The 14,942-nt window shown below is 46.2% G+C and overlaps 1 protein-coding gene across 2 annotated transcripts in view; it reads left to right on the top strand.

Annotated features, from left to right (window-relative positions):
* VPS53 (VPS53 subunit of GARP complex) overlaps positions 1-14,942 on the top strand; it is a 1,098,026-nt gene that overhangs the window by 603,618 nt on the left and 479,466 nt on the right. For both annotated transcript variants that reach the window (XM_078679873.1, XM_078679872.1), the window contains one exon: positions 2,139-2,280. In XM_078679873.1, the coding sequence (XP_078535999.1) occupies positions 2,139-2,280 (142 nt within the window). The remainder of the gene's footprint in view (positions 1-2,138; positions 2,281-14,942) is intronic.

Genomic DNA, 14,942 nt, shown 5'->3' with positions numbered 1-14,942 from the left:
GAAATACTTGGTACCAATGACAGATTCGCAATTGTCATGGTCGATTATTTTTCTAATTATCCTGAGGTGGCATTTATAAAGGAGGTAAAATGCAGTGTCATCATTTCTTTTTGTGAGGACATTATTTAGAAGAGAGGGGTGTCCTACTGAAATTGTCTCAGGCAATGGTCCTCAGTTCATTTCTGGAGATTTTGAAACGTTTCTATCTACTTGGGGTATTAAGCATACCAAACCCCTGTTTATCTTTCCTGGGGAAATGCTTTAGTTGAAAGGTTTAATAGAATGCTAGTAGAGTGTATACAACTTGCATGTTAAAGTGGATTACATTGTAAAAAACAAGTCCAGGATCTGTTATGGTATTATAGAACCACTTCACATTTGGTCACAAAAGAAACTCCTTTCAATTTGCTTAAAGGAAGGGTACCTTGTATGGTACCTGTGCCTGCCTGGATGAACAATGCTGGTAAGCTCAGTCTTGATCTTGAGAGTATGCAAAACAGAGTTAAGAAATATTAAAATACATATGGACAAAGACACAATATGAGGGTTCTCAAGCGTAGTCTCCCTCTGGCATGTTTCTGAGAGTTTTTGTTGGTGACAAAGCTAAAAAGGGTGCTTCTAAATGGTCTTGCCCTAAAAAAGTTATATATGTAAAAGGTAATGTGTGATGTTGGCGTATGGCCATTGGTGGAATATCCGAAAACTTTCAATTTGTAATGCCACGGGGAAAAAGAATGGTTGAAGCTCCAAAATTCTGAAAGTGAAAGTTCTCATTCCAGTGTTGGTCAAGAAATTCCACAAGATGAAACTGCCGTGCCATGTCAACACAATTTTACCAATGTAATTTCCAGTGACAAGACGGGGGATATGTCTATTAGTGATCGTTCTTCTCGTGTTAAAGTTAGTCCTAAATATCTTGATGATTATGCATGTTACGTATTTTTTGTTTCTTGCTGAAAGGGATTGTTGTTCTATGATGACTTTGTATATGCATAATTTCATGGTCATTTTATGACGTTTTTTGTAATTCTTTTTTTTTATTGTTAAGGGAGATATGTTGTATCTCCTTAACGTTATAAATCTCACTGCTGCTCCTTGGTGACTACTCCATGTGAGGTAAGAGGGTTCTGGAATGAGAGGGAGAGCAGTTGGACCAGGAGCAGCTGCCAAACAATGGTGGGCCATTGTATGTTACAATAAACATACTAAATTCAGTCTCTGTAAGTTGTCGTTACAAAACTTACTGGGTATATGATGGTCCACCCATCTAATTTTAAAGCGGGCGGACCATAGTTTGACCATGGTGGAGACTACTCCGTCTCTGCTATGGCCAAACATCTCCAATGGCAGGATGGATTAAGGGCGTGGGAGAATTGGCTACAAGTCTGTCTGGCCAATTAGGATGGGTGGACAGGTAGCCGTTTTTACTGTCCGTCATCATCCGGTAAACCCTGGCAGTAAGGAACAGTTAAAAGAAAAAATGAACCCCTCGCTATGAAAGTTGTTCTCCATGACGAGGTAAGAATTGTTTTTTTTATTTTCAAAAAGAATTTGAAAAAAAAAAGAAACTTTTCCGTACATTTCCTTTATGTTTGAGCAAAGTACCAATGCATCGATGGTGGTTCACGCGAATGCTAGAAATGTCCTGTGGTCAAGGGACAGTTCTAAATTGGGTTGCCAGGACCTCTGCCAGGGCAACATAATATTTCACTCCATTGCCCTCCCTGACGGAAAGCAGACGAACACTAAGAATTAAATCAGGCCCTTTTGTGGCTTGGCTATTTGGCCTACTGTTTTCTATCCAAGTATTTTTAACTGTGGTGGATTATGTATGTTTGGTACCATTCTGAACTGCTATTTTCGGAGTGAATAATATCTTACATTTTGGCTGAAGCACATTAATGAATTATGAATTTGTAATGTTTATTTCAAATGGAATAGATATTAGGAGGATCAAGAAAATATTAATTTAGATTAGTACAAGCAGGAGCAGAAATTATTTGACGGTCTGTTATTAGGTGTGGACATACCCTGAGATGTAAAGCGGATAATTCTAAATGTGGTATGTGGTAATTATATTATTACATCATATATTTGTTCAATATCAAGGTTTAAAAACAATACATTTCCTATTGCAGGACAGACCTTGCAAAGATCATGCGAACGAGGGCCAAGGAAATCGAAGTGAAATTGCTACTGTTTGCCATTCAAAGGACAACCAACTTTGAAGGGCTGATGGCCAAGCGCTTTTCGGGCAGTACTTTAATGGACAGTACATTGGTGAGTACGGGCCAGAGCTTGTTGACCAGACTTTTTTCAGCCAAATATTGGAACAGTAGATCACAAATGAAAAGTTAAGGAAAAAATAATTAAATTGGGGAATTGTGCATGGATTTAGGAAGTGTATTTGAGTCACACCTGCCTAGCTGCAGATATGGATTTTTAAGCATGCATAAAAGATAGGTTTGCAGGTTTCCACACTGCATGCAAAAATGTTGGTGCTCCTAATAGTCATGTGTTAAGCGCCAGCTCCTCACGCTGCACACCTGCGCTAGCTCCTCGCACTGCACCAGAGCGCCAGCTCCTCGAACTGCACACCAGCGCCAGATCCTCACACTGCACACCAGCTTGAACTCCTCACACTGCACACCAGCGTCAGTTCCTCACCTTGCAAACCAGCGCCAGTTCCTCACACTGCACACCAGCGCCTGCTCCTCGCACTGCACACCAGCTTGAGCTCCTCGCACTGCACACCAGCTTGAGCTCCTCGCACTGCACACAAGCTTGAGCTCCTCGCACTGCACACTAGCGCCAGCTCCTCGCACTGCACACCAGCTTGAGCTCCTCGTACTGCACACAAGCTTGAGCTCCTCGCACTGCACACTAGTGCCAGCTCCTCACACTGCACACCAGCTCGAGCTCGTCACACTGCACACCAGCGCCAGCTTCTCACACTGCACACCAGCGCCAGATCCTCACACTGCACACCAGCTCGCGCTCCTCACACTGCACACCAGCGCCAGATCCTCACACTGCGAGCCAGATCCTCACACTGCACTCCAGCGCCAGCTTCTCACACTGCACTCCAGCGCCAGCTTCTCACACTGCACACCAGCGCCAGATGCTCACACTGCGCGCCAAATCCTCACACTGCACACAAGTTCGAGCTCCTCACACTGCACACCAGTGCCGGTTCTTCACACTGCACACCAGTACCAGTTCCTCACACTGCACACCAGCGCCAGTTCCTCACACTGCACACCAGCGCCAGCTCCTCACACTGCATACCAGCGCCAGCTCCTCACACTGCGAGCCAGATCCTCACACTGCACTCCAGCGCCAGTTCCTCACACTGCACACCAGCGCCAGCTCCTCACACTGCATACCAGCGCCAGCTCCTCACACTGCACACCAGCGCCAGTTCCTACACTGCACACCAGTGGCAGTTCCTCACAGCTCACTAAACCCCACTTCCTTATATTTGTAGTAAGAAGAGGTAGTACTCTGTTTTAAAGCACACCGATTTTCATTGTAAATATCCCATTTTGTGACGGTTTATATTCTTGGGTGTGCTACTGGGAGAGGCTTCCAGCCGTGCTCCCATTAGTTGCAAGAATTTCCAGATATTTCTTGGAAAATAACTAAATAACTAAATGCACAGGCTTGTACCCGGGGGGCTTGTCTCTAATATAATAATAATATATTAAAGTGCTAAACAGAATGTACTCAAACTGATGTACCACTGGCGGAATTCGCCTGTGGCCCCTTGAGGCTACGTTTAGTCAGATATATTTTGATTGACTTTCCCGTAAGAAGGGACCAAGAAACACTATTACTTCTTTTTGAATTATTGTTTTCAACTTTGGCATGGTAAATGTTGGGAGGAAAGCTGTCTGGAAAGGGGAGAGGGTTTGAAAAAAAAGGGCAAAATAGCTCATTTTCCAGTACATTTTTACTCCTGAAATATCCAGTATTTTCTTGGCGTGCCGGAGAAACATGACAGTCACAAGGGGTGCACATTTTGCAAAAGGGTATTTTTAGGTCTCGCTCCTAGCGGTGCACTGCGTAGCATTGCTCGCGTAGCGTGAGACATTTAGTAGGCAAAAACGGGGTTTAGGAGAGTGACCTAGGAAAAGCACACGCTCATGCGTGTGCTTTTCCTGTTGTGTCCCCCTATTGGCCTTTGCGTGCGTGTTCTTCAGTAAAACACCACGCAATAGGCCAAAGGCAGGCGTGCTGCTCCGCCCACGGCCTATTGGTGTCTATTACACCCTTGGTGCGCGTAATAGACACCAATAGGCCATGTGGTATCAATTATCGTGCCCAGACACGGGTGCGATAATTGAAACCACAGCTAGCTGTGGCACGCACGCACGCACCACTTGCGGGCGTCTGCTTTTTTTAATCCATTTTACAGCGAAGCCGCTGATTAGGTACCCTTACCTTAGGGCAAACCAGGGAAGCAGCTGCCACTCTTGGCTAACTGTGACACTGGAAGAGGATAGGGCGTAACGGCCAGAGTTGCAGACATCGGGGAACCAGGTGTGAGGCTCTTTTTAAAAAAACAGATACATCTCTTTTCAGTAATTGATCGTGTTGCCTTTGGGATTCATTTGACAACTGGATTTGACTCTATAGTACGTTGCAGGATTCCTTTCAGGTGGCAATTAATGGCATCCGCACCTCTAAGCAATCTGGGATATTGAAAGATGTCATAGGCACATTTGCAGACTGAAGGGTGAGAACAAAATTTGGAAGGGGCACGCTGTAGTTCATGGAAAGGTAAAATGCTTGCCAGTCCCAAGAATAGAGTTGAGGAGTACGGGTTTGTTGAGGGAAAGGGCCCTGTCCCATGCAATTGACAAATGATCTGACCTTGGCACCCTTGTGTATGTCTGGAGACCCCAGACTGCTCTCCCTCATCCTATTTGTGCTCGCTGCAGAACTCATTGCTGCCAGGTTTAGCCAATACCACTCTAATAGAGACACCTCAGCTTTGCCACTAGTTGCTGCATTGTATCATTGCACGCTGAAAACATCCCCCTATTCGTCAAAGACTGCGCTCTTAACATACCACCTATAATTCTAGAATTTATCAGACTTCTATAGAAGGTATCTCTATCAACTGGCCCAAAATCATACATATTCTTCTCACTCTGTCGACACCTGAGTGCCCTCTTCGAATTCCATTTGAAATTGTGTAACATGTCAGTCAATTACCTTGGGATCTGCATAAGCAGAGACATTGACACTACTGTAAGAGAAAACTATGGTAGATCTGTTGCTAACCAATAGGCAAAATGGTTGTCCTCCTGAGGTTCTGGAATATACCCATTCCTATGACACAGCACTTCTTCACCCTATTGTGCTCTTGCATAATTAGACTCTCTTGGGCTGGGAAAGAACCACAGGTTCAGTGGGAAACATTTATCCTTCCCTTTGATTTAGGTGGACTATCCGTTCCGGATTACAAGCTGCACTATTTGTGTGCTTAGGCTCACTATGTGCATTTCTAGTATCACCCTGTACCCTTTCAGCCAAATGTCACTAATGAAATGACACAGCCAGTCCAGTGAGATGAATGTATTATCCAATGTATTATCTGGCCTTGGGACAGACTCCAGCCTAGGACTCACCCAACCACTGGGAATCCCACTATCTGTAGAAAACAGATTTCCCCTCACCTGCAAACCCAAGACAATTATGCACTCGCACATGTAGGGCTGCGTACTGTTGGTGATCTTTATCCAACAGATAACTTTATCTCTGTTGCATACATATGAGAATTATCCATGGCTTTACTCCGCTCAAAACGTTCCTATGTTACAGACTCCGAGAAAACTCCTATTTCCCTATCCTTCCCCTGCATTAGTACCTCTGGCAATGGTAATAGATACTCCGTCCCTCAGGCACTTGGGATCCCTACTATACTTCACTATTCCGTGAGAGGCTCCTGTGTATTTTCTCTATACTGGAGAGAAATGGTCCGCAGACCTAGAGGCACCACTTAGCAGTGGAGATTTTGATGCACCCAGCCTGGTGCCCTCTGACTCAATCACAAGCTGAGACTGACCCATGTCGATTGTTTGTATAAAATATACTATGCCTTTGCTTCATGCATTGACTCAGCCTTCGAGGCACCACAGTGCGTTTCCGATGCACTGACCAGGATGCAGACTTCCTCCACCCTCTGTGGATATGCCCAGCTGTTGCAGGTTATTGATCTGTGAACATGGAGACTCGGTCAGATTTGATCAAAATTACCGTGCCAAGAAGTCTCCACTCATAGCTTTGATGGGCTATGCCAAGGACATTCCATTGCATGTCAGGAAGTACACTACTTTGCTACTACTGCTGGCTAAAATGAGAGTGACAGTTAATTGGAGGCAAGAACCTCATCTTAAATATGCAGACTAGTTGAAGGATGTATTCCTCTTTTGGAAATTGATTCCGTCCTAGGCTAGACCTACGGACATATAGGGGGCTCCCTGGGCATACCTCGTTTGGCATTCTGAGCATGATTTGAGAGTACTTTAACACTGCATTTGGACAGACTACAAGCTTTCTGCATGAACTTGTGAGGCCTGCCTGAAATGTTGTCTTTAACACCGACTGTCATTGCTGCATCTTTCATAAATGCAGTACCTCTGGTGGTAAATGTGGGACTTATTAGAGTGTAAAGCATCGACAAAACTCTGAAAGAGCTGTTGGCACAGGCGCTCAGGCCCGCCCACGGGGATGGGTCCTCAGCTTTGTTCCACAGAGACTGTGGCTCTGAACTCAATCACTAAGGGTATCTAGTCTGCTGGCAGAGGTCCCAATCTTGCTAATACAGCTGCTGTAGATGTTCCAAATCAGCGCATTTCTGAGGATCCCTTCAAACAATCTAGTACTTATTTTCCATCATTATCTATTAACATTTCTCCTCTGTAGATGGGTGGAAACGGTTTTCTTCATACCATGCAGCTCCCTCCAGAGTGTACTCCATATTTTGTTGTCCTGAATAAAGTACTTCCTTTGTGCCCAGCTCAAATTAAAACCACCCCTCAGGTGACACATTGACTCAGCTCTGCCATCAAATTTGTTAGGGGCAACACATTTGCAAGTGAAATCATTGGCCTCCGAAGAGTGTATTGGGTGGGAAGAACGTTAAACTGCAATCAGGTGATTGTGGCGTAATTAACTAATGTGACCCAAAATTGGTGAGGTACATTTTGCATTGATTTGGTTGTCTGCAGGGGCTCCTTCAAAGGATATATCCGGTCCCCCTGGCTACTACTACAAAACAAGCAGTAACAATTCTATTTTTTATGTCTCCCAGAACCTTGGGTATTGTAGTATCTTTTCTATGCCCACCCACAACCGTTTTGCTGTACTTGAAGACGTTGATTGGCTGGATGGTTCTGCTTCCTTAGCCATTAAAACCCCCTCAGAGGAAAATGCTAGCATTATAAAAAGATTATCCATCATGGCTAACTGAAATACCTACACTCTCTGCCCTAGGGCCAGCCATAAGGTGCGGAGATGCGCTCTACGTCATATAGCGTTTGATGCCCGAACACAGGGTAAAGATACTGATAATTAGCTGACCCCCACTGATTCCGCGACAGGCTTGCCTTCCAAGGACATTGCTACCCAGCTTACTGTTCTTCCAGCAGCCTCCACAGCTGACATTGCTCATGTTTGTCCTATAGATGCTATGTGTATTGTCCCCAATAACTTTAAGCAATCTTTACAACATAGTCGAGCTTTAAATGATTTCACAGGAACGGACTCTCCAGCATATGGTATGTCCCTTCTCTCTTGGAATTTTGCGGGATTGAGTAACAAATTGAGTGATAACGATAGATTGTCTTTAATATCCAAGCAGCAGATGGTTTGTCTACAGGAGACCTAGATGGTATCTACTGTGCACATACATGGTTTTTTTGCATGGTTTTCTCACCTGCCACTATGGCTTTATCAGGCCATCATAGTGGGGCCCTCTTATCCCTTACAAGTGTCACACTGGCAGCTAAGATAATACAGACCTAGCTAGACTGCCCTTTCTTTCAAATTATTTGTCTGGCATTGAGTAGTGAACCACTACATTTTTAGCATAATAACTTTGCTTCTAGTAATATACACATTCTAAGTTCCCTTGCCTCAGCTTTGAGGCAATAATAACAGACATAAACGTGATTTATGTTCTATTGTGGAGAGGGTATTTTATTTTAAGACTATGCCCTCGCAGTATGTGGATTGGAGGAACATGATTCTGGTAATTTCTCGAACTTTAACCACATTCTGTGTGGTTGATAATACGAACAGAATCCTAAAGACCCATGATCGTATAATAATTCTTGATTTGTCCCCCAATGAATCCTCAAATCAGAATACATTTACGGGGAGAGGAAAGGGGTCTTTGATTGACTTTATTGTACTATCCAATGCATATACTGGGAAGGTGATCAAGTCCCAGGTTGTAGAGAGTCATTTCAGCAATCATAACCCACTTTGTTTTAGGACGTACTCTTGTTTTATTTGGCTAATGCTATGTTAATTTTTTAGATGCAGCATAAGTGTATATTTTGCATTTCCTCGTAATGCACTAATTATGACCTTCAATAGCAAAGTGATCTGCATGTCATTCGGTCTCATAAGTGTCAACCATTTGTGCTGCATTATATTCAGAATCTTTACTGTGACTAACTTTTAAATAACCACTTGGGTCAAGCTTGGAGATTTTTCTTTGTGTTGGCCTTGGTTAAGCTGAACCACAGCAAACCTTCGCCAGGACAAACCTCCTTCCTACGGGTTACACAAGTCTCATGTCTATGGGTGCAGATGCGCACATCGCTGAAAGGCCGCTTCCACTGTGTCTCACATGGTCATGTGTTGGCCTGGTGTTTTGAGTGCAAGAGCTCTCAGTTGGCTGACTATTGCATATCAAGCCTCTTTCGCAGCACCCTGCCTAGCTAGCAGCTTGTAACATAATGCTCTCAATTTTAGCGTGCGTATAATATTCAGGTAGTTCTTCCATATGTGCTCTTCCGATTGTCTCCTGCAGTGGTGTAATTGCATATATGTCAAATTATCACTCCACTGCAAACAATAAATATAATTAAAAAACAGTGCCAGAAGCTCCATCTTGTAATAATGCGAGACCTATTGCATTGAAAATGCTTCTTTTAGCAGACTATTAATTCAACAGGAACGAAAAGCCATGGTGCAGGCAGTTGAGAAACTCTAATGTGAACCATTATTTCATAGCAGCCTTCTTGATTTCCTTTCATGCTTTTAAATCCAGCCTGCCCCTTCCAATAAGAGTTTGACATGTTTTGACACAAAATGTGGCGGGGTGAATTTATTACTCATTGCACACATTTCACTATCTCAGACCAGAGACAGCAGAGCCAGACAGCGTTTATGCTGCAGTCTATATGCGGCATTACTACGAGCACATTGGTTCTGAAGAAAGAGAGAAATGCCCTGTGCCGGAATGAGAGCAGTGGGTCACAGGTCAAGCCAAAGCTTTCTCTCAACAGACCACTAATGCACTGTGCTACAAAACATACAAACTGCAGGCATGAAGGGCTGCTCAACACATTCCCTCTCCCTTCCCGTGTGTGTGATCTGGATGTTGTATATAGTACCTTGACGGCGACTCCGTTTGTTTGATTTTTTTGTGTACATTTAAAAAAATGTTCTCTGAGCCGTCATATGGGTTAGGAGGACTCTGGAGAAGCTACCTATATCCTGTTTCTGTCAAATACCCTCGGTTGATAAGGTTGTGTTGAATGCACATTTTTCGTCGTAGCACAATGTTTTTTTTTTTGTAAAACATTTCTTTATTGAGAAAAAAAAACATCAGCATTTGCATGGCAGTACAGAGAGAGCGATGTGATATGCATATAAGGTACAGTAGGTGATATCACAAAATACAATCATACATGATGGAAGGTCTAGGGTGACGGGGGCTCATCCAGCGTACGGACGGGGGGGGGGGCGACATATTTTCCCATGATAGGAGTTCCACGGGCCCCACACTCAAGACCATTTTTTGGGACAACCACGTGCTACATACACTGTCTTTTCTCTAAACATTGCCCAGTCCGAGTCTTTTTCCCTCTCCTGTACCGTAGGCGGAACCTGAGCCCCCAACGCTGGGCGATGTTCCTCTTGGCCAGCATGAGCCCCAGTGTCACCCATTGCATCAGGCAAACATTCAAATCAGTCAGCTCCCAGATATTAAGGAGACACCGACGGGCCTCCACACTATGCTGCACCGACAGGACAGCATTGATGATGTCATGGATGTCGCGCCAGTAGGGCTGAATCTGTGCGCATTCCCAAACTATATGAAAAAAAGTCCCCATCTGGCCACATCCCCGTCTACAGGCACCCTCCTCTATTCTTCCCATTCGTATCATTTGGGGCCCCGTCACATAAATACGGTGGAGAAGTTTTAGTTGGACCTGGCGAAGACAGGCTGGTATTGCTACGACTCTGGGAGAAGAGACTGCCTCCTGCCATTCTTCATCATCCATTTCTATGCCATCCCTAGTCCACTTCTCTCGGAGGGCCAGGAGAGGATCCGAGAGATTGTTGACCAATTTTTTATATATCAGAGAAATTGTGCTGTCAGGGAGGTGACCATCTAGCACTCTATCCTCCAATGGGGATGAATCCGGCAGTACGGTCCCGGGCTGCAAGTGCTTGCGAAGCGCGTGTCGAACCTGTATGTATCGGAAGCGCTCTGAGTCGGCCATGCTATATTGTTGCTGCAGTGCTGCAAAAGACTTGATGTCAGATTTGTCCCACAGATCCCTTATGCAAGCAATACCTATGAGATCCCACTTGTCGAACCCCTTACTCCTCCATAGGTCACCCAGTTGCTCAGAATCCCATAGTGGCGTTGCGAGCGTTAGTTTTCATTTCCAGCCCAGTTGAGCGGTAGCTGCATGCCAAATGTGTACTGCATGCCTGGTGGGACCCATAAGGGGATAGCACCAGGGCCTAGAGTAAATGGCTCTGCTGAAGGGACCTCCAGGGAGGAGCCACCTGTCCATATTATAGCCCGGGTCGGAAGGCTGGGCATAGGTGCAGTGGTTAATGGAGGACAGGTGAGACTCCCAGTAATACAATTTGATATCTGGGAGGCTGATGCCTCCATCATACCAATTCAGGGACAGTTTGCCGAGGGCGATGCGAGGCTTACTGGACCATAGTAGGTCCCGTTGGAGACCCTCAATCGCTCGGAAATATGACGCAGGTATAGGATCCATAGAATTCTGAAGGGCGTACAAGAAGCGGGGTAGGGACATCATTTTATAAAGGGCCGCCTTACCCAGCAGGGAAAGGGGAAGCGACGTTCACCTGGCGATATCCCTGCGCAACTGGATCAGCGTGGGCTGGAGGTTACGGGAATAGCGAAGAGAGGGATCCAAAGAGAGGAAGATTCCCAAATATGTAAACCCATCAGTACAAGTTTATAGTGGGCACCCACGCGGCGGGGTCAGAGGATCGCCCGCTACGACGAACAGGAGTGATTTGCTCCTGTTTATAGAATAACCGGAGTACCTTCCAAAGATCGTGAAGATATCCAAGACCACTATCAAGGATCTCCTAGGAGAGGACAAATACAGAAGGGAAATCCGGTTTTCCCAGTCCGAGGACCAGCGCATACCCCTGATCATTAGATCCTGACGTATCCAAGCTGCCAGCGGCTCCAACACTAGGGCAAACAGCAATGGGGACAGGGGACAACCTTGGCGGGTCCCTCTACCCAGCCCGAACGGGGACGATTTCTTGTTGTTAATCACCACTTGAGCCATAGGTTGAGAATATAGTAACTGCACCCGCTGAATGAACTGAGGATCAAACCCCAGCTTCTCCAAAACCGCCCACAGATACGGCCATTCGATGGTATCAAAGGCCATAGCTGCATCTAGAGAAACTATCACTGCCGGTTCCAAAATAGAAGCCGCCCTGCCCAGGACCCCGTGGACCCTGCATAAGTTCAGCGCTGTGTTGCGGTGCGGTGCGGTATGAAACCGGATTGGTCCGGGTTGACCAAAGTCCCAATCACTGACAAGAGACGAGTAGCGAGGAGCTTAGCCAGGATCTTGGGCTCCACATTTAACAAGGATATCGGTCGTTAAGAACCACATTCGGTTCTGGGCTTCCCTTCCTTATGAATAGTAACTATAGTGGCAATGCGTTAGTCTAATGGCAAAACGCCTGCTTGCCTTGAGTCCTCGTACATGGTTCTCAGGTATGGGGCCAATTTGTCTGGTTTCAGCATGCACAATTCAATTGGTAGCCCGTTCGGGCAGTGGCTTTACCCGGCTTGAGCGACCGTATTGCCGCCGCTATTTCATCGTTAGATATGTCGCTGTCAATGAGGTCGCGGTCGACCTCCGACAGTCTGGGCAGAGTAATATCGGTAAGCATCTGGCGGGAATCGTCTATAGGATACGGGGCTACCAAGGTGTACACAACCCTAAAGTGGGCCGCAAAACAGTCCACAATAGCCTGTGGATCTGACAGAGTTGCCCTCCTGACCTCGGAGGACTAGTGTCTGTTTGCCCACTCTTTCTTATCCAACCAGGCCAGCAGTTTCCCAGCCTTATCGCCCACCTCATACAGCCGTCCCTGAACCGCTCTACCCACAGCCTTCACTTGGTCTGTCGCCAATTCCCTGTACTCCTGTTGTTTGAGCTTAAGAAGGTGGAGCTTATCGGGCGTGACGTCCATCTCTAAATCTGCCTCCAGTCTCCCCACCTCCTCCTCCAATGCCACCAACTCTCTGCGTTGTTCCTTCTTTTTCCCGGAAATCAAGGAAAGGGCCTGACCCCGTATCACTGTCCTAAATGCTTCCCATAGCACTTGGGGCGGGGAGGTCGGGGGGAGGGAGGAGGGATTCTACTGAGCCATCATTTTTTGTGAAATAATTGTCAATGGCAGTAAGGAGTTCCCGCCGAATATAGGGATCACGCAGATAGCATGGATTGATGTCCCACTTGTTGGTGACCGAGCGTCAACTGAAGCCACACCGGTGAGTGATCTGAGATACCCCTAGCTAAGTGTTTAACCTCCCGGACATGAGGAACCTGGGATGCGGGTAAGAGAAAGTAGTCAATTCTGGAGAGACTCCCGTGTGCCCCAGAGTGGAAGGTAAATTGAAATGTGTCGGGTGAAAGATTCGCCACCCATCCACTATAGAGTCCAGGAAGTCGGGCAGACAATTCTGCGAGCGAGGGAGGTCACGCGGGGGGGGTATCGATCTAGAACCCCAGACACCACCGAATTTAAGTCCCCTCCCAGCACCAAAAGACCCTCCGGGACCCCCAGTAGCAGTACACCCAAGTCCCTGAACGTGGTCGCCTGAAGGCCCGGGGGAACATATATCGAAAGGAAGGTAACAAAGTGACTCTCCCATGAGCCCGGGACTCCAACATACCACCCTCTAGCATCCGACCAGGTGTCCTGCACCACTAGGGCAAAGGATTTTTTCATCAATATACCGACCCCCTGGAGCCCGTGGTGAACCCTGCATGAGCCAGTAAGACGTAGCCCCGTCTGTGTAGCGCTTGTTGTTGCACAATGTTATTTTAGAATTTCATCTGTGCAATTTCAGAATTGCAGGTTCTTCTACCTAGATTGGACCTGAAGATGGCTTTTAGCTTTTTGTATGAATCAGATACAAATTAAAGGTTCAGGAGTCACAATCAGCTTTTATTTTCCTTCTCAGGTTGCAAGACAGGTAAAGCAGTGTCTAAGCAGACATTCTTCTCATGGACTTTGCTAAGCTGCATGTCATGTTACCACCTAGCAAACAAAAGATCAGAGCCCACTCCACACAGCAGTGCCTGCATTCTTTACAGGGATGTCAATTCTTGTCAAGTGGATACCTGGTCCTCCTTGTATACTTTCAGGATCTTTTCTCTGGACTCCAATGTGAGGCTCCTTTTAGTCACACTGTTGTCTTGCACTTTTTGGTATGTTTTATTTTTCTAGTACCCCGTTGATCTTTTCCGATTTCATGCCACTGCTGTGGTAAACTTTCTAGATACACAATATTCAGGAAGAAGTAACGCTTCCTTTGATGGATACTCCATGCTGTAGATTTTTCTAAGACCTCCTACTCGCTGAGGGTATGTAGAAAATAACCTCTCTGTTCTGGAGGAGGAGGTGGAGGAGTGTGGCTCACTGATTAGAGCGGCAGACTCTGATGCAGAGGTCTGGCCCGGGACCAGGGTTCAATTCCCGACGCGGCAGAGTCCTGAGCCCAAAATGTCCACGGACTCGATAATTCTCGCCTCGGTGCCTATTCTAATCATGGGGTCCCACGCTGCAACTCTGGGCAATAGTTGCTTAATCTCCACTACGGCGGCCCACCCGCTGCGGGATGCCTGGCTTTCACCCTGGGGATACCCAGTAGGAGGTATCTCACAGGGAAAAGCCAGGACGGGTTCCCAAGGCAAGCGCCTTGATGCCTTCGGGCGATACGTGCGCTATATAAGTCGCAATACATACAATACATACATTTACTGTCTGGGGGCCAGTGTGCGTTTTATGTTATTGTTATACCCTACTTATTTGTATAACATGTATTGCAGCCCTGCTGCCTCTAGCAGCTCATACAGAGAGTGAGCTGGTCTTAGAATGTTCGTGTGCCTGTGATGCGTGGAATGCCTGGGTGTCTGAGTGGGATGAATGTTGGCAGTTAGAGATGGGCTGAGCAGCCAGGCAGGCTGCTCCTGGTGGGGCTGGTACTACACTAGGCTGGCAGGAGTAAAAAATGATGTAACCCGAACTGGAGACAGAATAAAGAAGACTTAAATATACATCCTGGCTCCTGGTGTCTACCTTCATAGGACACAACATATTTTGGCGACGAGCGGACTTGGACCCAATAGACTCTTGGTACAGCACAAAAACATAGCAAGCCACAGCGC

Source organism: Lissotriton helveticus, chromosome 3_1, assembly GCF_964261635.1.
Source record: "Lissotriton helveticus chromosome 3_1, aLisHel1.1, whole genome shotgun sequence".
Lineage (NCBI taxonomy): Eukaryota > Metazoa > Chordata > Amphibia > Caudata > Salamandridae > Lissotriton > Lissotriton helveticus.
This window is presented reverse-complemented; position numbering and strand designations above follow the sequence as displayed.